Source organism: Antechinus flavipes, chromosome 2, assembly GCF_016432865.1.
Source record: "Antechinus flavipes isolate AdamAnt ecotype Samford, QLD, Australia chromosome 2, AdamAnt_v2, whole genome shotgun sequence".
Taxonomy (NCBI): domain Eukaryota; kingdom Metazoa; phylum Chordata; class Mammalia; order Dasyuromorphia; family Dasyuridae; genus Antechinus; species Antechinus flavipes.
Genome location: NC_067399.1, coordinates 356,306,382 through 356,332,101, shown reverse-complemented (window position 1 = coordinate 356,332,101; position 25,720 = coordinate 356,306,382). Strand labels below are relative to the sequence as shown.

The following is a 25,720-nucleotide window of genomic DNA, read 5'->3' as shown; positions in this document are numbered from 1 at the left end:
CCTACCAAACTCCTTTTATGACACAGACATGGTACTGATACCTAAACCAGGTAGGCTGAAAACAGAGAAAGAAAATTATAGACCAATCTCTCTAATGAATATTGATGCTAAAATCTTAAAGAAAATATTAGCAAAAAGATTACAGAAAATCATCCCCAGGATAATACACTATGACCAAGTAGGATTGATACCAGGAATGCAGGGCTGGTTCAAAATTAGGAAAACTATTAGCATAATTGACTATATCAATAACCAAACAAATAAAAACCATATGATCATCTCAATAGATGCAGAAAAAGCATTTGATAAAATCCAACAGCCATTCCTAATAAAAACACTTGAGAGCATAGGAATAAAAGGACTTTCCCTTAAAATAGTCAGGAGCATATATTTAAAACCTTCAGTAAGCATCATATGCAATGGGGAAAAACTGGAACCTTTCCCAGTAAGATCAGGAGTGAAGCAAGGTTGCCCACTATCACCATTATTATTTAATATCGCATTAGAAACACTAGCCTCTTCAATAAGAGTCGAGAAAGATATTAAAGGAATTAGAGTAGGCAATGAGGAAACCAAACTATCATTCTTTGCAGATGATATGATGGTATACCTAGAGAACCCCAGAGATTCTACTAAAAAGCTATTAGAGATAATTCATAATTTTAGCAAAGTAGCTGGATACAAAATAAATCTCCATAAATCCTCAGCATTCTTATACATCACCAACAAAATCCAACAGCAAGAGATACAAAGAGAAATTCCATTCAGAATAACTGTTGATAGCATAAAATATTTGGGAATCTATCTACCAAAGGAAAGTCAGGAATTATATGAGCAAAATTACAAAATAGTCTCCACACAAATAAAGTCAGACTTAAATAATTTGAAAAATAGTAAGTGCTCTTGGATAGGCCGAGCGAATATAATAAAGATGACAATACTCCCTAAACTAATCTATTTATTTAGTGCTATACCAATCAGACTTCCAAGAAAATATTTTAATGATCTAGAAAAAAATAACAACAAAATTCATATGGAACAATAAAAAGTCGAGAATCTCAAGGGAATTAATGAAAAAAAAATCAAATGAAGGTAGTCTAGCTGTACCTGATCTAAAATTATATAATAAAGATAGCGGAATTACACCAGAAGCCCTCTCTCTGAGGCAAGGCAAGACAGAATATTTTCCACTTGGCTGGCTGGTCACAGAAGAGAGTTCAGTTGCATTGGAGAGGAGTTGGTGGTTGGGCTCCTGCACTTCCCCCACTGAGACCAAGCTGGTCTGAAAGACTCACCAGAAAGCTAGCCGAGCCCCAAGTGAAGGAGACAAGAGATTCATTCCATCTCTGTGCTGGTTGGAGGCTGAAGAAAGCAGAGGCAGAGGCTAAAGGACAAAATCTTTGGATTTGGCGACATTCGGAGGGAGCTCTTGGAACCAAGCAGAGAAATAGGCCTCTAAGCTAACCGGGCTATATTGGAGATAATAAAAGATCTGAACTTTTATCACCTGGCTGAGTTTTGAGAAGAAAAAGCTCACCACATTTTGGCGTCCGAACAGGGATCGACAAAATCCTGATTCCAGGGAAGGCACCCAGAGAGAACTTTTATAATATTTTAAAGAAGAACAAGAACCCCACATTTCAACTCTCAAGTGGTGAGTCACCAAAACCATTTGGTATTGGCTAAGAAATAGATTAGTTGATCAGTGGAAAAGGTTAGGTTCACAAGACAGAATAGTCAACTATAGCAATCTAGTGTTTGACAAACCCAAAGATCCTAACTTCTGGGATAAGAATTCATTATTTGATAAAAACTGCTGTGATAACTGGAAATTAGTATGGCAGAAATTAGGCAAGGACCCACACTTAACACCATATACCAAGATAAGATCAAAATGGGTCCATGACCTAGGCATAAAGAACGAGATTATAAATAAATTAGAGGAACATAGGATAGTTTATCTCTCAGACTTGTGGAGGAAAAAGAAATTTGTGACCAAAGATGAACTAGAGACCATTACTGATCACAAAATAGAAAATTTTGGTTACATCAAATTAAAAAGCCTTTGTACAAACAAAACTAATGGAAACAAGATTAGAAGGGAAGCAACAAACTGGGAAAACATCTTCACAGTTAAAGGTTCTGATAAAGGCCTCATTTCCTAAATATATAGAGAACTGACTTAAATTTATAAGAAATCAAGTCATTCTCCAATTGATAAATGGTCAAAGGATATGAACAGACAATTTTCAGAGGATGAAATTGAAACTATTACCACTCATATGAAAGAGTGTTCCAAATCATTATTGATCAGGGAAATGCAAATTAAGACATCTCTGAGATACCACTACACACCTGTCAGAGTGGCTAAGATGACAGGAAAAAATAATGATGAATGTTGGAGGGGATGTGGGAATACTGGGACACTGATGCATTGTTGGTGGAGTTGTGAACGAATCCAACCATTCTGGAGAGCAATCTGGAATTATGCCCAAAAAGTTATGAAATTGTGCATACCCTTTGATCCAGCAGTGTTTCTATTGGGCTTATATCCCAAAGAACTACTAAAGAAGGGAAAGGGACCTGTATGTGCCAAAATGTTTGTGGCAGCCCTGTTTGTAGTGGCTAGAAACTGGAAAATGAATGGATGCCCATCAATTGGAGAATGGCTGGGTAAATTGTGGTATATGAATGTTATGGAATATTATTGTTCTGTAAGAAATGACCAGCAGGATGAATACAGAGAGGACTGGCGAGACTTACATGAACTGATGCTAAGTGAAATGAGCAGAACCAGGAGATCATTATACACTTTGACAACAATATTGTATGAGGATGTATTCTGATGGAAGTGGATTTCTTTGACAAAGAGATCTAACTCAGTTTCAATTGATAAATGATGGACAGAAGCAGTTACACTCAAAGAAAGAACATTGAGAAATGAATGTGAACTATCCGCATCTTTGTTTTTCTTCCTGGGTTATTTTTACCTTCTGAATCCAATTCTCCCTGTGCAACAAGAGAACTGTTCTGTTCTGCAAACATATATTGTATCTAGGATATACTGCAACATATCTAACATCTAGGGAAGGGGGTAGAGGGAGAGAGGGGAAAAATCGGAACAGAAAAGAGTGCAAGGGATAATGTTGTAAAAAAAATTACCCTGGCATGGATTCTGTCAATATAAAATTATTATAAAATAAAATATATTAAAATTTAAAAAATTTTTTTAAAAAAAGAAGGTTGTATTGAAAGTACATTCCATGGAGTATGAATAGGAATGGTGGGGGGACTACAATGCAGAGCTAAATTGTGCTCCCAAGCTGCTTCATATGACTTGAGTTCTGATTGAGCAGAAAACATGTCTTAGTCTTTTTTGGTGCACTTTCCCTTAATAAATGAAATAAGTAGCCAGAGATTTCCAATTTGTCCTTCCTTGCTAGTCACTTGGGACTGATAGTAAAAACTAAACACTAAATCAAAATTTTTGAGGGGAGAAATGCAAAAGTCCCCATACTTCAGTGCTGAGTCTACTGTAGTTTTAACTATTTTGTAACATTAATTTGCTTTATAGGTTGTACGAGATCAGATATCTCACTGTACAGTAAAATTGCGGCAAACTACTGGTCTCATGGAGTATTGCCTGGAGGTTATCAAGGAAAATGACCCCAGTGGGTTTTTGCAGGTGAGTGCGTGCTTCTTTTGTTTTTAGATTCTAAGTGTCCCATGGGACTGGGCCTAGGGATCCAAGTTCCATCTAATCCAACTAAAGAAATATATCATATAACCCACTTTAATTCATTCACACTTAGTAACTGTCCTGCCATGAAGTCACTCAACTACCAGAAAATCATTGCCAAATGGTATGATTTGTAAAGAATGTTATATGGAGTGATATTTGCTCAGTTTCATTGAAAAAAGAAAAAAAAACCTCATTAGCCTTCATTCATTCAAACTTACAGCCTTTTGGAATCATATTTCAGAAATTATAGGGGTTTTAGAGTTTATCTTATGTAACTCTTTTATTTTAGATATGAAGAAACTGAGGTAACAATAAATAATTTGAATCATAGATTACAAGAACAGAGAGGTTTCTTTTTAGAAGAATTGGTTAGTTTTATATCAGTGTATGTAACATCCATTTTGTCAATGGAAAAATCCAAACTGCACTATAATTGACTTTCTCTGTGTCAACTTTCTGCTCAATCAATAAATTGAGTTTCATAAGTAATAGCAGGGAAATTATTAGAGAGATATCATAATTGAAATATCATGGAATGAGTGTTGAGAATAAGTAAATTGGCTTCAAGTCACACATTTAGTCATAGCTAGTTATGTGACCCTTGGGAAGTAATTTAACTCCTCTTTCCTAATTAGAGGTAGCTAAGTAGCATAGTGGAAAGAGCACTGGGCCAGTAGGCAGGAAAAACTGAGCTCAAATACAATCTTAGACATTTACTGATTTTGTGACCTTTAAGTAAGACACTTGACGTCTTTTTGCCTTAGTTTCCTCAGTTTTCGAATGGGGACAGTGACAACAATTATCCCCACAGATTTGTTGCGAAGATCAGATGAGATAATATCTGCAAAGTTCTTTGCACAGTGCCTGGTACTTAGCACTTATACATGCTTATTCTTTCCCCTTTCTTATATGTTTCACTTTGATCATTAATAAAAAGAGAACACTGAGTAATATTTGTGCTATGTACCTCTGAGTAGAGTCATTTTAGAACACCTATATAAAGTAGTTATACTTATTAATAATTCACATTGACATAGTGCAATTGCATTTTCCAAAGCCAATCAATCAATCAATTGAGCCTTATTACTTACTATGTGCTAGCATTGTTTTATGCACCAGAGATAACGAATATAAAAGTGAAAAAGTTTAACCTCAAAGAACTTAAATTAGGATGAAGAAGAGGTACATGCAAGATGCATATTAAGCAAATTCAGAGTAATTTTGCATCTATGGACATGGAAATATCTGCTACAGAAAGTTAAAAAGAATTTTTAAGGAAACCAGCAATTCTGTATCCAACTATATAAATATGTATTTATTTAGAGTAGAAATTGCAGAGACAGAGGTCCAGAAGTGTCATGTGTGGAAAAGAACATATGCAAACATATGAGGAAATATTATATGTACATATACTTATACACACAGAGAAAATACAAGGTAATTGACAATTATCTCTTTATATTTGTCTCTGTATACTCAAGAAGGTGGCTTCAAATCAATATGCTTCTAGCATGGGGGAATAGGAATAGGGCTTCTCTTTCCTCAGAGACCTTTATTATATATTCTTTTAGCAAAATATGTAGCATGGTAAGTGTTTAATAATTGCTTGTTGAATAACTAATGGTTCCCACATTTATTATTTTAAAAAGATACTATATATGAGAGTTTTGGTCAGGGGGCATTTTGATTTAGAAAAGTACAGAGAGGATGAATAGAATTAAGTGATGTGATTAATTTGAATAATCTTCCCATAAAAGGCAAAGGGTGTGTGTGTGTGTGTGTGAGAGAGAGAGAGAGAGAGAGAGAGACACACACATATGTAAAGACAGTGAGTAATTTCATAAGAAGAAAGCCTTAAAGAGAAGTGAGGCATGGATAAAGTCAGATCTATCTATACTGGGTGGTGGGAGGAAAATACCAATAAGGATAATGGGAGTCTAGGACAGTATTTCAAGAAATTAAGTCTTTTAAGTGTTTGGCTTCTGGTCTAATAAATGACTATCACTTCATAGACTTTGACTTTAAGACTTTAGAAATCATATTTTGCAGAATACATTTAATCAGGTTCACTTGTCAAGAGAGGTGCAATGTCATTTATTAATATAAGGCAGAGATGAGGTAGTCAATCATATAGAGTAGGTTACATACTGCAGTGACACTGGTTCCATTAAAACAGTAAGATCAGAATCACATATTCCAGTAATTTGTGCTTTAACGTATACATCAAGTATACTGATAACATTTGCACCAATCTTGTTTATGACTATATGTAAATTTAGCTCCAAATATAAGGACATTTGTAAATGTATCAAGAAAATTTTGGGGTTAGGTAGACTATTTGAATAATCTCAGTTTTTTCAAGGTAATGCTGTAGCTCATTTTGGAAACTATTCTATTTCCAGTGTGGCATGTAATCTCTCACACAATCTTTAATGTGATTAGATTTCTGATGCACTCATTAGAAGAGTGCACTTGACTGAGGATCAATGGGGAAAAGGGACTCTTATGCCAAGGATGACAACAGACTTTGATTTGAATCTAGACAACACACCTCTGCTGCAGTCCATCCACCAACTTGACTTTGTACAAATGAAAGGTAAGTATTTATATCCAAATAAGTCAAAAAGTATCATGTGGATATTGTTGCTTACAAAATTGTTTTGAAGATCATAACCTTAAAAGCAAGTGGTTGTTGGGAAGATAAACATTTAGATTTAGATTAACTTAATATGTCCACCCTTATAAGAAGATTCACATTGTGTCTAATTTTGTCAAATAATAAAGTTGTACAGCTTTATATTGTTTAATATGGCTCTCTGGTACATAGATATTTACCACATGTGGCACTTTCTCCTTTGGATTATATATTTTTTGTTTCAATAATATTTTATTTTTCCAATTACATGTAAAGATAGTTTTCAATAAATTGTTTTTCTCCCTTTTTGTCATGTTGTTAAAGAAAAATTAGAACAAAATGGAAAAAAAAAACCATGAGAAAAAAAGGAAACAAAAAAATGATGACAATGGTATGTTTCAATCGACATTCAAACTCCATAGTTCTCTCTTTGGATGCAGATGGCATTTTCTATCCCAAGACTATTGGAAATGCCTTGGGTAACTATATTTCTGAAAAGAGCTTGATTTGAATTATAATCTTGGTAGCTGATAGCACATTATAACATAGTATTGCAAGACAAAAAAACCCCATAACCCAATTATCTATATTTTTCAGAAAAGAATAAAACTTGAACCCAGGGACAAAAAGTTAGCATACTTATTAAATGGAGAAATATTTACAAATCTATATTTGGCAAGACATTTTAATAGTTTCTTTGAAAATTGGAAAAAATAGTTAAAGGTAAAGAGAAATAGAAACAAAATAAACTTTGTGGGTAGGAGATATTTAAGATAAACCAGGAGTTTACAAACTTCATTATGACATCCATTTTTTATACCCCCAAAACAATGCCATTCACTTCCATCTACTTTTCACAGAATAATCCCTAAAGAATTTTTCCTAGGCCATATTTTATTTTCATTAGAGAAAACTAGTACATTTTGTGGTAATGAGAAATGGTCTGGACTCTTCATCAATATTGTCTTAACAATTTTGCAAAGAACCTTCTTCTCTGGACAATTTCTTATAAAGTTGAATACTTTTGCAAAAACTTGAAAAACTAAATATAGCTCCTCACTAATATGTCTAAATACAAGTGACATTTATTTTGTCCAAATAACATAAAGGGACATATTTTAAAACAGTGATCATACACTATCAGTTCATTCTAATGCTAATTGAAGTCTGTCACTATAAATACCAATAAATTTTCCTACTATATATATGTATATATAATATACATATATATATACATATATAATTTTAGTCTATTAATTATAAAAATTCTCTTTTGTGGCAGTTCTCAATAGGTTTACAAAGTATTAAATCTTATGTAACAACTTTAACATGTAGTAGAATATAATCAAATTGGCACCTTTAATGAAATCTGTTCTTTTGTTCACTAGAAATGCAAAAGAGGAAGTCAGTTTCTCAGTTAACTTATTGTAAAGATCTTTAGATATATTAACAATTTTCCTTCTCACTTCAATATATCTTAGTGGAGCACTTTAGGTTATTTTGCTTGCCAAGCTTTATTTCAATTATAATCAAGAGCTACAAATAGCACTAACATTTCTGTCTATTAAATGAAAATTTAAATCAATTCTATTAGCAATTGTGATGAACAAAATAATTTTGATATCACAGACTTAGATTTTGTGCTATTTTTAGCTAAAACAGGAATACAAAGCAAACAAAAGTCCTTATTACAATCAGGGAAATAATCATAATAGTAATAACAATACTCATGATTCCAGCAATAAATGCAATGAGATGAGTTCAGAAGTTCAAGCAGTGTCAAGATATCTTAGGTGACACAGATCATTTTTAACAGGCCAAAAAAGAAAAATCAGGAGCTTAGACATCCACTCCAACTTTCTCATGTTTCAGATGAAGTAATGGAAGGCTAAAAAGATGGCATTTTTAATATAAGGTCATTATTATGGCTTTATCTAGCAATTTCTTAAATTATCAATTGATGGTCCTCTCTGAAATTTGAGCATTTTAATCTTATTTCATAGCAAGTCCTATTACTGTGTCAGAGTATTTATAAATGACTTTTTAAAAGACATAATATTACTATCATTAGGAAAGAACAGAGTCTGAATTAATCACACTACAACTGGACTACTTCTAGCATAAACTTTTATTTATTTAGGTGAAAAAATGATCAATATAAGCATTGTATTCTTGAAGTGGAAAATCCTTGGCAGTAATTGTTCAGTCATTCAGTTGTTTCTGACTCTGGGCTTTTATGGAGGTTCTTTGACAAAGTTTGCCATTTCTTTCCCAGTGAATTAAGGCAAGTAGAGATTAAGTCACTTGTCCAGGAACACATAGCTAGTGAGGGCAGATTTAAAATCAGATCTTTCTGACTCCATGCCCAATGCTCTATCCACCAAGTCACCTAACTGTCCACTTAATTTTGTCTCATTTCTTTCTCCTGAACTGAGACATAAATTCTAGGCTAATTACCCTGAATAATTGTATTCCTGGGATAGATCTCATTGCATTGTGGTACAGATTAATATTTTGATTCAGTTTGCTTATGGCCATAATTCTTCATACCATACACATAACTTTGATCCCAATGCATAGTTAGCCAAAAATGTTGAATGACAAAATAGATCATGTTCTTGAACATGTATTATGTGACAGATATTTCTTTTTGTATTTTTTTAAAAAACTGTTTTTAACCTCCCCACTTCAGTTCTGGATATATAGATATATCACATAACCAGCAAGTTATTTTTTGCAACAAAGAAGGAAAAAAGAGAAAAGCAGTTCAATAAAACTGAGTATGACTGTATATAGTGTTCCATATCCATAGTTTCTCTTCTCTGAAAAGATTTTTTTCTCTTTTCTTCTTTGGTGCAAATTTGAACATTTTAATTGCATAACACACAGTTTAAGATTTTGTTCTTTTTTCCCCCATTCACATTATTACAATGTATAATATTATTTTTTCTTATTTACTTTACTCTGTTTCAATTCATCTAAGTCTTCTAATGCTTCCCTAAATTCTTATGATCCTCTTCCTATGTCTTTTAATGAATGATATATTTTTAGAAGAATGCTCCTTAAAGTGTGGTCCACATCCCTTGGAGGGTCCCTTAGACTTTTTTCAAGGCTATATGAGAACAAAATTATTTTCAAAATAATTCCAGGAAGTTACTTGGCTGTCTCTGTGTGAGACCACATTTTCTTTATATACTTCAACCAAAACCATATATTATGATAAGCTGAATTTGGCAGCAGTATGTGATTTCAGATGTCTTTCATTAAATAAGACATTAAAGAGTTATGCAAGTCAGTGAAGTTGTGAAATAATAACTATTCTGGAGAACAATTTGTAACTATACCGAAAGACTTATCAAACTGTGCATACCCTTTGATCCAGCAATGCCACTACTAGGTCAGTATGCCAAGGAAATAAGAAAAAAGTGGAAGGGCCCATATATGCAAAAATCTTTGTAGCAGCTCTTTTTTGTGGTGGCAAAGAATTGGAAAATGAGTATCCACTCATAAATTGGGGAATGACTGAACAAATTGTGGTATATGAAAGTAATGGAATATTTATTCTTTATAAAAAATAATGAAAAAGCTGATTTTAGAAAGATCTAGAAAGATTTGCATGAACTGTATACTGTGACAGCAAGATTATACAATGATTAATTAAAAAAAAATAAGTTCTTCCAAGGCAATCCCAATACATTTTGGATACAAAATGCCATCTGCATCCAGAGAGAGAACTATGAACACTAAATGTAAATCAGCATATGCTTTTTTTCTTTTTCTTCTGTTGTTTCTTTTTTTTTTCTCTCATGGTTTTTCCTTTCTGTTTTGGTTTTTTTCTCACAACATGATTCATAAGGAAATGTGATTTAAAAAAAAAAAAGAATGTTCATGTATAACCAGAAAAAAATTTTAAAAATATTTTTTAAAAAGACTTATACAAAGGTATTGTAAAACAATGTCATTCTCCTGACTATGGTTTTTTTTTTTGGTTTGAAAATAACTTATTGCTTTATAAATAAATTATTTATATTAGCATGTAATAAGTTTATTGTTGTTATTTTTAGAAAATTATAGTTGTTTTATAATTTTGTTTTAATTTCTTCTAATAGAGTATCAACAGATATAACCCACATAAACAAAAGCTCTTTGAGATCCTCAATAATTTTTAAGAATATAAAAGGGTACCAAGACCAAAAAAATTGTTAACTCCTGGATTGAAATATACTCCCTCTTCACCTCTACTCTCAGAATCCCTGGCTTCCTTCAATAGCTCAGTTGTCATTTCCTACATAAGACTTTTTATGGTCTTATGATTTATTTACATTCTTTCTTTTAATATATTATTTTGATTTTTCTATGTGTGTGTATACACACAAACTTGTATATGTGTGTGTGTGTGTAATGTCATCTAGATCTTCTAGATCTAGATCTAGATACACACAAACTTGTGTGTGTGTGTGTGTACATATATATAATATGTAGTTATATGGAGATAAAGATATATAGATGATAAATGCATATTTGTTCCCAAACAGTATGTATACATATATATATATATATCATATGTCACAAAATAATTTTAGAAAGAGATGTGATTATACATATTTATAAATATATAAATATTATAATCATTATATATTATGCATGCTACAATTATATCATATTATTATAAATATATATTTATATATGACAATGTATGTGCATGTATGTATATGTGTATACATATAAATACATATGTGTTTATGTATATATAACATGTTGAAGCTATTAAAGTTTAAAATGGCACTAAAATTTTGGGGACACACTATATGATAGGATGATTTATTTTTTTCTTTTTTATTATAGCTTTTTATTTACAAGTTATATGCATGGATAATTTTACAGCATTGACAATTGCCAAACCTTTTATTCCAATTTTTCCCCTCCTTTCCCCCATCCCCTCCCCCCAATGGCAGGTTGACCAATACATGTAAAATATGTTAAAGTATAAATTAAATACAATATAAGAATACATGTCCTAATAGTTATTTTGCTGTACAAAAAAAATTGGACTTTGAAATAGTACACTATTAGCCTCTGAAGGAAATCAAAAATGCAGGCAGACAAAAATATAGGGATTGGGAATCGTCTCCCAGAGTTCTTTTGCTGGTTCAGTTCATTACTGCTCTATTGGAACTGATTTGATCCATCTCATTGTTGAAGAGGGCAACGTCCATCAGAATTGGTCATCATATAGTATTGTTGTTCAAGTATATAATGATCTTCTGGTCCTGTTCATTTCACCCAGCATCAGGTCATATAAGTCTCTCCAGGCCTTTCTGAAATCATCCTGCTGGTCATTTCTTATAGGGTGACTTATTTATGTGCAAATTACCTAACATGACTTCATCCAATAGAATAAGATGTCAGAATAATGATTGACATTGTGAGAATAGAGGACTGGAACTTGTATGAATAGTTCCTATTTGATCAGCCATGTGATCAGGAACACACTGTTGCCATTGGCTACATAAGAATATATTTGCTTTAAAATGTCATGACTTGGCAAAGGACAGGGCTTTTACTTCATTCCCATTTAAGAGAAAAGATGTCTTCTTTATTATAGCATATGGTAAAGGGGAAAGATCCTAGAATATTCTCACTAGAGCATGTGGCCCCAAAAAATAAACTTGGATCACTAGCATTTTCATTTATTCTTTTCTACTACTATATGTTCAGAATGTGGAATTTTTAGTCAACTTTTAGAAGCTTGTACCACGGAAATTCAGTAATGCAGAAATCCAGAGCAGTTATTGTAACCAACCCAACACTGATGATCTGAAGGACAAAAGTTCTTGACTCTGTCCCCTGCAAAAGAAGACACCAAAGCTGATTTGGGACATGAAATTGATGAGTTTCTTACATGTTATAGAAATGGCTAAACTTTGAGCCTAATTACCCTTCTTCTCTTTATGGTGGTGCTCCACAATGAATTGAGGAAAATGTTTTCATAGTTATTATTCTTATATATTTGAATATTCCATTGTAGTTGGACATTAAGTGACAGTGGAACTGGAGTACTAATTACTGAGTCTTGTTAAAAATGAGGGAGGCACATAGCCAGTAAAGATTTGAATTCATGTCAGAAATAACAGGTCTAGTCAGGCAGACTAAGTCATTCATCAACTATCAACTATGTTGCTGGAAGGAGAGGTAAAACAAATGGATTAGGCTCACAAAATACCTCACTTCCTACATAGCACTGGTTCTACCAAGTTAATGCCTAAGCAAATATCTGAAAAATTAAATGGACTAGAATTCTGGGACCTTGATGTAACTTACTGTAACACCTGTCCTGAATTCCTGGATTCCTAAATCCACAAGAGAATTAAAGGTTCCACTTACAACAGAAAATAACATTGTTGGTGAGCTAGTTCATTTAAAAGATACTTCCAATACCATCTTTACAAACAATTGCAAAGGACTATTCCCATCTATAGATTATTATTGTCATGTCCTACTCTTCATGATCGCTTTTGTAGTTTTCTTGCAGAGATATTAAAGTAGTTTTCCATTTCTTTTTCTAGCTTACTTTGCAGAAGAAAAAACTGAGGGAAACAGGATTAAGTAGTTTGCCTAGGTTCACATAATTAGTAAGTGCCTGAAATCCAATTTGAACTCCCATCTTCTCTGACTCCAGGCCAGGGAACTCTGGCCACAGTGTCACCTGGCAGCTGTGGCAGGTCAATGCAATACATTCATGAATTCTCTCCCCAAAGCTATTCTATTGTCTCCTATTTTATGTTTTCTGGGAAATTCATAAAATTTCTAATTTTACATAAAAAAGCATACATTTAAGTTTATTTTCTTTTGTACATGTTAACTACTTCACTCTTACTCCTCTCCCACATAGAATATAAGCTCCTTAAAGACAGGGACATTTTTATTGTATCTTAGCATTAGCATAGTGCTTCATATGTAGTTGGTGCTTAATAAATGTTTGCTGATTTGATATTAGTTTCCTCCTAGTTTTTATTTCTCCATATGGTAGATTTCGACATCTTTTCTTTATTTCTATTGATTAAATAAGTTCAACTCAAAAATTTATTGTGATATATAACTAACTTTTTATTTCCTAAATTAGGGATTACTGACCTTTTTGTGCCATTTTGGTGAATCTTACGAACCATTTCTGAGAATACCTTAAATGCTATAAATACTTTAATTACTATAAAAATACTCTTCAAAAGTAAAGTATACTTTTCCTCCTCTACCTAAGTAGAGTTCTTGAGTAAAGTAGACTAAAACTTAAAATGATAGAGAGGTTTACTAAAGTTACTATGAGTGAGTAATGTATAGCAATTTTAGCTAGCATTTAAAAAATTTTTAAATATAAATATAAAATTATTACTGAAACATTGTAGTAATACAATTTTCAAATTCATAATAAAATTAGGCAATTCTACAAGTATATTATGTTTAAGTGATTTCACTATTCTTAAAAAAAACCTAGGCCAGGTACATTTTCCATAAATAAGTGATGAGGATAATGATAATAATTATAGCTAGTATTTATATTATGCCTATTATGTTCTGCTTGAATTTTCAAAAGAAATAGGCTTTAGGAAAATATTGTAATCATATTAATTTTAAAAGATAAAATTTTTCTGAGTTTTTATTAGTAAATTCATTTCTAGATCTTACATTTGAACTGCAGCAATGGTGAATGAAGGTGCTAGATTGTGCTGTTAATTTAATCCACATCTCTTTCTGACAAATTACCTAAAATGGGTTCTAGTTCATGTCTGAATATAGAATTTTCCTCTCAAGATTAATTCTAAATATGAAGAAAATGTACCAGTTTATTTTTCAAGACATTAAGAAAAGAAATAAAGTTACTCCTTTGGAAGTAGACTCATAGACTTACAACATGGTATATAAGACAGCAGTTAAAATCTCAACTGACACAGTTCCTATATTCAATAGGTTTAAAGTTGGAAGGGATCTTAAAAATATAATCCCCTCATTCTACAGATGTGGAAAATCAGAACTGAAGACCTGAAGTGACATGTCCAAGATTATACATGTACCAATTAATAGTACCAAGATTGAAAAAAAACATTCTTCTTTCTTTAAATTTAGTGCTACTTTTATATCAAACTGACTATTGAAATTTTAACAATATCATTTTTATCACAGAAATTAATAATTTTTATTATTTCTTTTTATTGGCCTAAACATTATGATTCTTTTGGAGAAAATATCAAATATATCTTTCTCTAAAATGTCTATTTCTTAATGCTAAGGCTGAATTTTTATACTTCATTTATCTCACAAATGATAAGTGGTCAGAAAGCCTTCCATCCCCTTAAATATAATGCAAAATGTATTTAAATTCTAGTTGCCTTGATTTGTTTTTCTATAATAGGATTAGAAAAACCCATAATCATGGGCATCCTTCATCCTTCCCTTCCTAAGACACCAAGTTATCCAGACACCATCAGGACTGAGCAATCCTTACACTGGGTTTACACTGTTTAGAGGATATGAAAATCAATAACACTAATACTTCCGTTGAGATGAATGATTGGCTATTTACTAATTCTATTACTAATTACTAATTAATTACTATACTATAATAACTAAGTAATTAATAATTACTAATACTAATTAGACCTCATTCTAATATTCTCCATAGGCCTAGATGGAAAATCTGCTTTGTCTTGATCCACTCTGGTTTCCTAGCACTCTTTTTTTAATTATTAAAATCATCTAAAATCATCTAAAATCCTCTGGGCCTAGCTATCTACTCATCAACTAAAACCATAGGACTTCAAGACCTTTCCATTTGCCTTCTACCTGAATTTTCTTTGTTGTTGTTGTTGTCTCTCCATCTTAGAGTGAGCTCCTGGAGGTCAAAGATATATCTATCACTTTTTTATCCGTGTTCTCAGTGTTAGTACCATGCATCACATATAATAAGCTCTTGTTACTTATGGTTTCAGTCATTAATTAAGCTTTTAAATATTTCTCTAGTCCTGTTCCCTGCTATAGAAGTTCACTTGTCTATATTAATAGAATGCTTTCTTTGATACATTGCTGCTGATTTTCAATATTCTAGCCCTGGGATAAAGAAAGTATTGTCCCATATCCAGATAGAGTAAGAGAAAGATCCTGAAAGTTTATTTTCTTATCTGTTAGTTTGCTTCTGTTTTGTCCTTTAAAGAACAGTCTGTAAAGCATGGATGAAGTTCTTCTAATATTTTAATTATGCCACAAAATGTTTTCCAAAATTCCATAATTATAATTATATATTTCTTCTATACAAAGAAAAATTTATTTCATACCATAGACAATTGATATGATAATAGACAATATTTGATTCATTTATGATTCAAGTTGAAATCAAGTTTGGGTTTTTGTCTTTTTGGTATTATAGTTTATGAATTATTAATTGCTTGAAACATTAACAATAAGGAAACAAGAGATTAATAGGAGATCTAATAAAATGGAAGGAGCAGCTAAGTGGCACAATGGATAGATTGGTAAGTCTGAAGTCAGGAACATCCATCTTCAAATCTGGCCTCAAGAACTTACTAGTGGTGTGATCCTGGATAAGTCACTTAACTCTGCTTCATTTCCTTATCTGCAAAATGAGCTGGAAAAAATGGCAAACTGCTCCAGAATCTTTCACAAGAAAATCCAAGTGGAATCACAAAGAGTTGGACTCAATTGAAACGAATGAATGGCAAAAACAAAAATGAAATAGAAAAGTTTAATAAATCGACATTTTCTATTAGGCATTAGTGTAGTTAGGGAGGAAAAATGTATGTAGAATAATTCTTTGTATTCTAGGGACCATTGTACAAATTATTTCTTTGAAAAAAATTCATTAAGTTTTTATTTGAAGTTTAAGAAAGACATAATCTTGTACATTTAACTTTTTGTGTGTTTTTGAGAAATGAGATCTTTTATCATAAACATCCTTCTATAAAGATTATTTCTGAATTTTCTGAGTTTCTTCTAATCTTAACATTAGTTTTATTTGTATAAAACTTTTTAATGTAATCAAAATTATCTATTTACATTTAACAATGCTGTCTATCTAAATGCTCTGGAGCATTTAACAGTGCTCTATGTCATGAATTCTCTTCTTTCCCATAGATCTGAGGAATAAACAGTCATTGTTCTTCTAATTGTTTATCTGTCACCCTATATGTTTAAGTTATGTAGCCATTTTGATCTTATCTCGGTATACAATGTGAGGTGTTGTTCTATACCTAGTTTATGTCCTATTATTTTCCAATTTTCCCAGCAGTTATTCCAAATAGTGTGTCCTTATCTCAAAGACTGGAGTCTTTGGAGTATCTATGGTCATTGACTGTTGTGTTTTTGTATTTAATGTACTCCACTGATCCACCACTCTATTTCTTACCCAGTACCAAATACTTTTGTTTGTTTGTTTTTGTTTTGTTTTGTTTTTGCTGAGGCATTTGGGGTTAAGTGACTTGCCTAGGATCACACAGGTAGGAAGTGTTAAATGTCTGAGGCCAAATTTGAACTCAGGTCCTCCTGACTTCAGGGCTGGTGCTCTATCTATTGCACCACCTACCTGCTTCATTACCAAATAGTTTTCATAATTATCGTTTTACAATATAGTTTAAGATCTGGTACTGCTACACTTAACATTGTACACCAAGATAAGGTCAAAATGGATTCGTGATCTAGGCAAAAAGAATGAGATTATAAATAAATTGGAAGAGCATAGGATAGTTTACCTCTCACACCTGTGGAAGAGGAAGGAATTTATGACCAAAGAAGAACTAGAGATCATTATTGATCACAAAATAGAAAAAATTGATTATATCAAATTGAAAAGTTTTTGTACAAACAAAACTAATGCAGACAAGATTAGAAGGGAAGCAATAAACTGGGAAAGTATTTTCACAGTTAAAGGTTCTGATAAAGGCCTCTTTTCCAAATTATATAGAGAATTGACTCTAATTTGTAAGAAATCAAGCCATTCTCCAATTGATAAATGGTCAAAGGATATGAACAGACAATTCTCAGACGAAGAAATTGAAACTATTTCTAGCCATATGAAGAGATGCTCCAAGTCATTATTAATCAGAGAAATGCAAATTAAGACAACTCTGAGATATCACTACACACCTGTCAGATTGGCTAGAATGACAGGGAAAGATAATGTGGACTGTCAGAAGGGATGTGGGAAAAAACAGGGACACTAATACATTGTTGGTTGAATTGTGAATACGTCTAGCCAATTTGGAACTATGCTCAAAAAGCTATCAAACTGTGCATCTAGCAGTGTTACTATTGGGCTTATATCCCAAAGAGATTTTAAAGAAGGGAAAGGGACCTGTATGTGCAAGAATGTTTGTGGCAGCCCTCTTTGTAGTGGCCAGAAACTGGAAACTGAGTGGATGCCCATCAATTGGAGAATGGCTGAATAAATTGTGGTTATATAAGTATTATGGAATATTATTGTATGGTAAGAAATGACCAGCAGGATAATTTCAGAAAGGCCTGGAGAGACTTACATGAACTGATGCTGAGTGAAATGAGCAGGACCAGAAGATCATTATATACTTTAACAACAATACTATGTAATGATCAATTCTGATGGACATGGCCCTCTTCAACAATGAGATGAACCAAATCAGTTCCAATAGAGCAGTAATGAATTGAACCAGCTACACCCAGTGAAAGAACTCTGGGAGATGACAATGAACCACTACATAGAATTCCCAATCCCTGTATTTTTGTCTGCCTGCATTTTTGATTTCCTTCACAGGCTAATTGTATACTATTTCAAAGTCCGACTCTTTTTGTACAGCAAAATAACTGTTTGGACATGTATACATATATTGTATTTAGCTTATATTTTAACATATTTAACATGTATTGGTTTCAACCTACCATCTGGGGGAAGGAGGGAAAAAATTGGAACAAAAGGATTTGCAACTGTCAATGCTGAAAAATTACCTATGAAAAATTACCTATCTTGTAAATAAAAAGCTGTAATAATAATAATGATAAAAAGAAAAAAAATCTGGTACTGCTAAACTTTTTTCCTTTATATTTTTCCCATTGTTTTCTTTGAAAATTTTTACCTTTATTCTTCCCAGCGAATTTTGCTATCATTTTTCTAGCTAAATAAAATATTTTTTGATGATTCATAATGGCTGTGAATAAATTTATTAGTGAAGTTAAATTGTCATTTTTGCCATATGGGCTTTTTCTATCCATAAGCAATTAACATTTTCCAGTTATTTAATGCTGACTTTATTTCTGTAAAAAGTGTTTTATAACTATGTACAGGTAATTCCTGGGTGGATTTTGGCAGCAATAATCCTAGGCATTTTATTCAGTCCTGAATTGTTTGAAATTGAGTATCTCTTACTCATCATTTCTTATACTACTATGGCATTCCATTACAATCATATATAAAAACTTGTTCAGGCATTTCCTCATTGATAAATAACTCCTCAATTTTCAGTACTTCATTATCACCAGAAAAGATGCTATAAATATGTTTATACATATAAATCTCTTCCCATTAGTGGTATTTCTGGCTTAAAGGGTAAGAATAGTTTTATAACCATTTGGGCATAGTTGAAAATTGTTCTACTTCACCGCGCTACTGCATTGTATCTCAATTTTTCCACAACCCCCTGCAACATTTGTCATTTTCCTTTTTTAAAAATAATATTTGCTAGTCTGATAGGTATTGGGTGGTAATTCAAAGTTGTAATGGTCTGAGGCTTGAGTTGATGCACTGAGGTCCCAAGCACATGAGGCTAAATAGTAATTGGACCATATTCTATTAATATATAAGCTTAGAGAAAGAATGGCCTCCACCCACTCTTTGTGCAAGTCCTGATGTGTTGTATAGGAAATGACGATTTTGTTGGGTGGAGGCAGGGGAGTGGAAAAGGAAGGGGAAGGAGAGACTTTTTGCATTGCCATTGTGACGGTTTGCTCAGCTCAGATCTCTCTCTGTTAGCTGGCTTTCTGTCGCAGCTGCCCATATTGCTATCGCAATCTTTCTTGCTCATATTGCTATCGCAATCCTTATTCATCTCTTCACTTCAATAAAGATTGAAGATTTTTCCCTTAACCTGAATTCCTGACTCCGGCTGATTTTAAATACCCCGTCATTACACATCATTTCTTTAATGAATAGTGATTTAGAATATTTTTTCTATGATGATAGTTAGCTTTGATTATTTCATTTGAAAGTTGCCTATTCACTTACTCTCATCAGAATTGGCTCAAAGAGGAAACAACATATATACTCAAAAAGGGAATAGAAATCTATTTTACCCTACAGAAAGTAGGAGGGTAAGGAGATATGGGAAAGAGTGAGGGTAATAGAAAAGAGAACACATTGGAGAAGAAATGGTCAATAGAAAACATTTTTGAGAAAGGTCAAGGTGAAAGGAGAGAGAATAAAATAAAATAGAGGGAAATACAGTTAGCAATAGTAACTGGACAAAGAATTTTAAAGCATCTTTCTCTGATGAAGGCCTTATTTTCAAATGTATAGGGAACTGAGTCAAATTATTTTTAAGAGCATTTCCCAGTTGATAAATGATCAAAAGATATGAACTATTCCCAAAGGATTATAAAATAATGCATATCCTTTCACCCAACAACACCACTACTAGACATGAATCTCAAAGGAGATTTTTTAAAAAGAAAAAGGAACCCCCCCCTCCTTCCTTCTCCATCTCTGTCCCTCTGTCTCTCTGTCTCTCTGTCTGTCTGTCTCTTTCTCTCTCTCTCTCAGCAGTTCTCCTCAGGACAAAAATTTGGAAATTGAGAGGATAACCATTAATTGGAGAATAGTTGAATAAAATGTGTTGTGTTATTATGATGGAAATTGTATTATTGTATAATGAGAAATGATGAGCAGGATGCTCTCAGAAAAACCAGGGAAGTTTTCTATAAACTCAAGCAAAGTGAAATGTATTAATAGCAATGTTCTGGGATGATTATATGTGAATGACTTTGCTATTCTCAGCAGTACAATGACCCACAACTATTCTGAAGGGCTTATGATGAAAAATACTATTCATAACAAGAGAAATAATTGATTGGGTTTGAAAACACATTGAAGCATAATTTATTTCTCTCTCTTTTTTTTTCTTAAAGATATTTTGGGGAGAAATGGGGAGAAACCTATGCTGTTTAATCCAAACTGAAACCAGGAACTCTGTTCTTCTGCAAGTGCCTGCAATCATTAGGGTTCCTCCCCCATGCACCCTGTTACCACATTGAATGTTTGGGTGTGGATGTATGCTCACTGCTTTTCACTTATAGCTACAGCCTGAATAATGTCTGGTCAGTGTGTTTATGCTTAATATCCAACAACTGGGGGGGATCCTTTAATCTTCCCCTGATCAACTGTCCAACCCCCCCATATTTTCTGTGAAGTAAAAGTTCAGAGCTACTGCCTGCCACCAAGGCTTATTGTTTGTTGATTCAATGGCATTTGCTTGGAGGTTTTGCACTTCAATCAGGTCAAACTTCCACTCTTAAAGGTTGGGTCTTAAGGGCCTTCCTAGTTGTCTTAGTAGGACAAATGCTTCATCCCAAGTTTTAGTTATTTCTGCCATTCAAAATTCCCTTTGAGGCAATATTTGTATCATGTTTTCAGGAGATTTGGGGGGAGCTTGGTGTTACCAGTCTTACCCTGCCATATTCCCAGAATCCTTTCAAATTCCCTAAATTCTTAATGACTCAAAATAAAAACCAGAAGCATTTTGAGATGCCAACCCTTCTACATATCTGTTCCTTCATGAAATCTTTTTTTTTCCCTTCTCACAGTGGGCTCTTTGAAGAAAGTGTGCAATCATATATGTCCTCTTTTAAAGCATGATTATAAAAATAACTCTTCTCCCCAAAATTCTCATGTCAACTCTGTCTCTCCTTCTAGCATACAATATGATGCAAACATTCTTTTTACCAATCTTGAATGACTCTTAAATAGCAGTATGCATGTTTTGAAATGTGATCTTATCATCATAAATTTGTTATTTTCCTAATAGAAGGAAATCTTTCCTTCCCTATTCCCTAGTTTACAGTTAAGATCAAAAATTAAAAATTTGGAGTAGGTTGGTAAATTTCAAGTTCTCCAGATTTTCCCCACAAATAGAACAGATTTGCACCTCCAGGCAAATATAGACTGGTGAAAAATCAGGAAAATTTGAGACAGAACAGGGATTCTCCTGGTACAACCTGAGAAGATCTGAAGAAAAACTTCATGGCTCACTAGAAATTAACCCATGTGATGTGTAAATACCTTCACCTAACTCCACAGAAACTTCAAGTAGGGAGTCCTGGAACTATCTGAGTGTAGGTGCAGTCTCAGCAGTAACCACAGAGACTTTCTCCTCCTAAACTGTGAAGTTGGGGTCTGTCCAAATATGAGTTGAGGAAGACTAAGGGAACCTGGGTTGATTAGGAATGCCAGAACTGACAATGCTGCAGAAATTTGGCCTTGAATAAGAAGAAGCCAGAATACCTGTGAGTGCAGAAGAATGAGTTAGGGATACTAGTGAGTGTGAGCACTTGCTGGAGGGTAGAGCTATTGGTATGGGGTCCAAGTCAGAGGACAGAGCTGAAGTGAAACTTGAGATACCACTCCCCACCCCATTATTAGAGATTAATATATCTCATATTAAAAAATAATGAATTGGCCAAGAAGAAAAAACCCACCATAGAAAATTTCTATGGGAATAGGGAATACCAGAGTTAATCTTCCAAGGAGACCATTGAAGTAAAAAAAAAAAAAAAAAAAAAAAAAAAGAATCTTCTTTCCCAAAGAGAAATGGCTTTCTGCCCAGAGAGAATTTATAGATAATTTAAAAATCAAATGAGAGACATTGAGGAAAAACTTTTATAACTATAAAATATTAAAAAAAATTCTTCTGCCCTAAAGAAATATTAATGATAACAGCTAGCATTTGTATAGCATTTTAAAGTTAGCAAAATTCTCTTTCAGATGTTACCTTATTTTATCCTTACAATAACACTTGGAGGTAGATATTTTTGCTACCCCATTTTCTATTTATTTATTTATTTATTTTGCTGAGGCAATTGGGGTTAAGTGACTTGCCCAGGATCACAAAGCTAGGAATCTCTCTGCCCAGAAAGAATTTATAGAGAATTGAAAATCAAATGAGAGATATTGAGGGAGATAAACAAAAAGTTTATGAAAAAAGTTAACCAGCTAGAAAAGGAGATACAGAATCTCAACATAAAAATAACTCTTGGAAAATTAGAATTGGGCAAGGGGAAGCCAGTGAAGCTATGAGAGACCAAGAAATAACAAAACAGATGATAAAAAATGAAAAAAAAATAGAACAGAAGAAAAAATTACAAAGCTTGAAGAACTCTTCTTTCTCCTGCTTGTCTCAACTCCACTCTCCCTCTCATGCAGACACAAGCACTAATCTCCATTGAGGAGATAGTATCAAATTATGGGCATTAGGACTTAGGTTACATTCAAATTTGAAGCTATCTATTTTAGTCCCCTACAATCCACTTATCCCTTATTTGGACATGCATATTTTCTCTACCCATAGATCTAAAAGCAAATTTCTTTATTGCTCTCCTATTTCTTTATAAGATCATCCTTTATGTTTAAGTCACTTATCATTTCGATTTTATCTTGGTATGTGGTACAGGATTTTTGTCATCCCACAGTTGTCTAATATGTTTATTATCTTCTTTTATTGGTGAGGTAAATTTTGGATAGTTTGTGAAACTATTGCATATCTCCTAATTATACTTATAGCTCATATAATTTTTGAGGATTGTTATTTCTGTTTCAGTTATCATTAATGAATTATGTGCCAAGAGATATCTCTCCCATCAAGATTCTGAGAGTGCCATTAAGAAGTTGGAGTTGATTATCCAATGTCATTAACTTGAAATTAACTGGCATACTTCCCTCAAAGAATATCCATTGAGTTTATATTCATTGACAAATATTCAGTTTAGTCAAATACTTAAAAGTATTTTTTAAATATTAAAAAAAGCTTTTTTAAAGGGAGCACAGTGGACAGAGCACCTGACCTTGAGTCAGGAATACCTTAGTTCAAATAAAGTCTGGAGTAGTTACTAGCTTTGTGTCTGGCAAGTCATTTAACCTTGGTCTGCATCTGTTTCTTCATTTGAAAATGGGGTAACAAGGGGCAGCTAGGTGGCACAATGGATAGAGCACCAGCCCTGAAGTCAGGAGGACCCGAGTTCAAATTTGGCCTCAGACACTTAACACTTCCTAGCTTTGTGATCCTGGGCAAGTCACTTAACCCCAATTGCCTCAGCAAAATAAATAAATAAATAAATAAATAGAAAATGGGGTAGCAAAAATATCTACCTCCAAGTGTTATTGTAAGGATAAAATAAGGTAACATCTGAAAGAGAATTTTGCTAACTTTAAAATGCTATACAAATTCTAGCTGTTATCATTAATATTTCTGAGTAAAGGAAAAACATTTTTAGTATAAAACATTGTACATTTTACCTTCAGGCACTTGCACTGGCTATCCCCATGCCTGGAAAACTTTCCCTCTTCATTTCTTCCTTCTTAGCTTCCCGGGCCTCTTTTAAGACCCAAGCAAAATTCCATCTTCTACAAAATAGCTCTTTTAATTATTTATCCTGTTATGTAGCTTGTTTGCATATAATTCTTTGAGCTCTTGGGGAGACAGATACTGTTTTTTTGCCTTTCTTTATATCTCCAGTGCTTTGGAAAATCCCTGGCACAAAGTAGAATCTCCCTTAATAAGTGTTTATTAACTAATTAACACATGCTCCTACAAATAGATTCAAGTTTAGACAACACATATGGAAGAAATAGCTTATTGATCCTGGTTGCTGGAAATCTTTTTCTTCTATTTATGGACTGCATAAGAATTTCCACTTAGGGATGGTAAATCTACATTCATCCTTTCTTGGTTCCTAAAGCATACTCTACTGCCAGCCTCTGTTGTATTGGGTTGAGAAAGGTGGCAGGATAGGGATCGTAGAAAGCCTATGGAAAGTCAATAATACTCCAGATCCTTTAAAGTTCACATGAAAACCTTCTCCAAATAAAAATGAAGTGGGAGGGAAAAGGAGAAAAGAATTCCTAAGTCAAACATTTTTCCTTACCCTTCTCTAAGATCTGACCTTTCCCATCCTAGCCTTACTGGTTTCTTGTTGGAAGTTTTAGTAAAATTCCATGGTTATTCCATTCACACTCAATTTATATAATTAGTTATGTTTGAAAATTTATTGACAATTTTATAGCCAAATTTCTTCATCCTCTCTCTATGTGATTATTATGCAAAGTCCTATAGAAAGGAATTTTTAAACCTTAAAGTCTATGGTTGATTAACTATCGTATCACTTACTTTATGTGGGGCTGTGATTTAGTGTATTAATCAATTTCATTCATACTTGCATTGTTTTAAAGCCATAGAAAGCTCATATTTGGTTAATCCATTTTTTAAAGATTAATTCTTAAAATTGAGTGTTTATTTGTATTTTGAAATGATGAAAGAAATAGCCTTCCAAGGAATAAATATCATGAGATCCAGAGGCACACTGTGGCAGATTTTTCCTACTGTCCCTAACACCAAATTGTTCCAGGAATGACAATACAGGTACTTCCTCAGTGTCAGTGGAAACAGATATTTTCAGGGATAAAAAGCATGTTTATTTTTCAAAGTATAATGCCAATTATATGAAGTGTTTTTATTAAGTATATAAATTACATACAGGGGAGAGCAAAGGAGGATCCTTATCCTGTCATTCAATATTAGCTATCCCTCCTAGCTTTTCATCCATGTACAAGAATGCTATTTAACCTAGTAATAATTAACAGAAACACATCTTGCCCATTTCCAGACTAAGTACTATGCTTGAGATATTGAGGTTCTGCCGATATGCAAATAAGTTTTTCCAATAGTTTGTAAATTAGTTGTTTGGAGTTTAAAATTTGTTTTCCCAAAAGTACTGGAATTAGTTTTAACATATTATGTCTCAAATAAGTTTTTGTTGGTTAGCCCTAAGATTGAGGGAGAATTGAGATTTTATTTTGTTTTGTTTTTATTAATAGGGAATTAGTGTGAACAAATAGTTCCCCTGCAATGTTTTAGTTTTAACAAACAGCCAGTAAGCCATTCTGAACATTATTTAAAGAGAGCATTGTGATCCAGGGAACACTCATCATTCTGGATCAATTTGCTGTTATCCCTGGCAAGCAACAATAATTTATTTTTAAATTGTGGAGTATTCTATTGTTTGCTGAGTTAAAAAAAAATGTTTTCAAGTTAAAAAAAATACAA

General features: G+C 33.0%; 1 protein-coding gene across 2 annotated transcripts in view; it reads left to right on the top strand.

Moving 5' to 3' along the window:
- Nucleotides 1–25,720, top strand: part of TRIM9 (tripartite motif containing 9) — a 202,559-nt gene that overhangs the window by 101,647 nt on the left and 75,192 nt on the right. For both annotated transcript variants that reach the window (XM_051978098.1, XM_051978097.1), the window contains 2 exons: nucleotides 3,575–3,685; nucleotides 6,185–6,338. In XM_051978098.1, coding sequence (XP_051834058.1) covers nucleotides 3,575–3,685; nucleotides 6,185–6,338 — 265 coding nt within the window. The remainder of the gene's footprint in view (nucleotides 1–3,574; nucleotides 3,686–6,184; nucleotides 6,339–25,720) is intronic.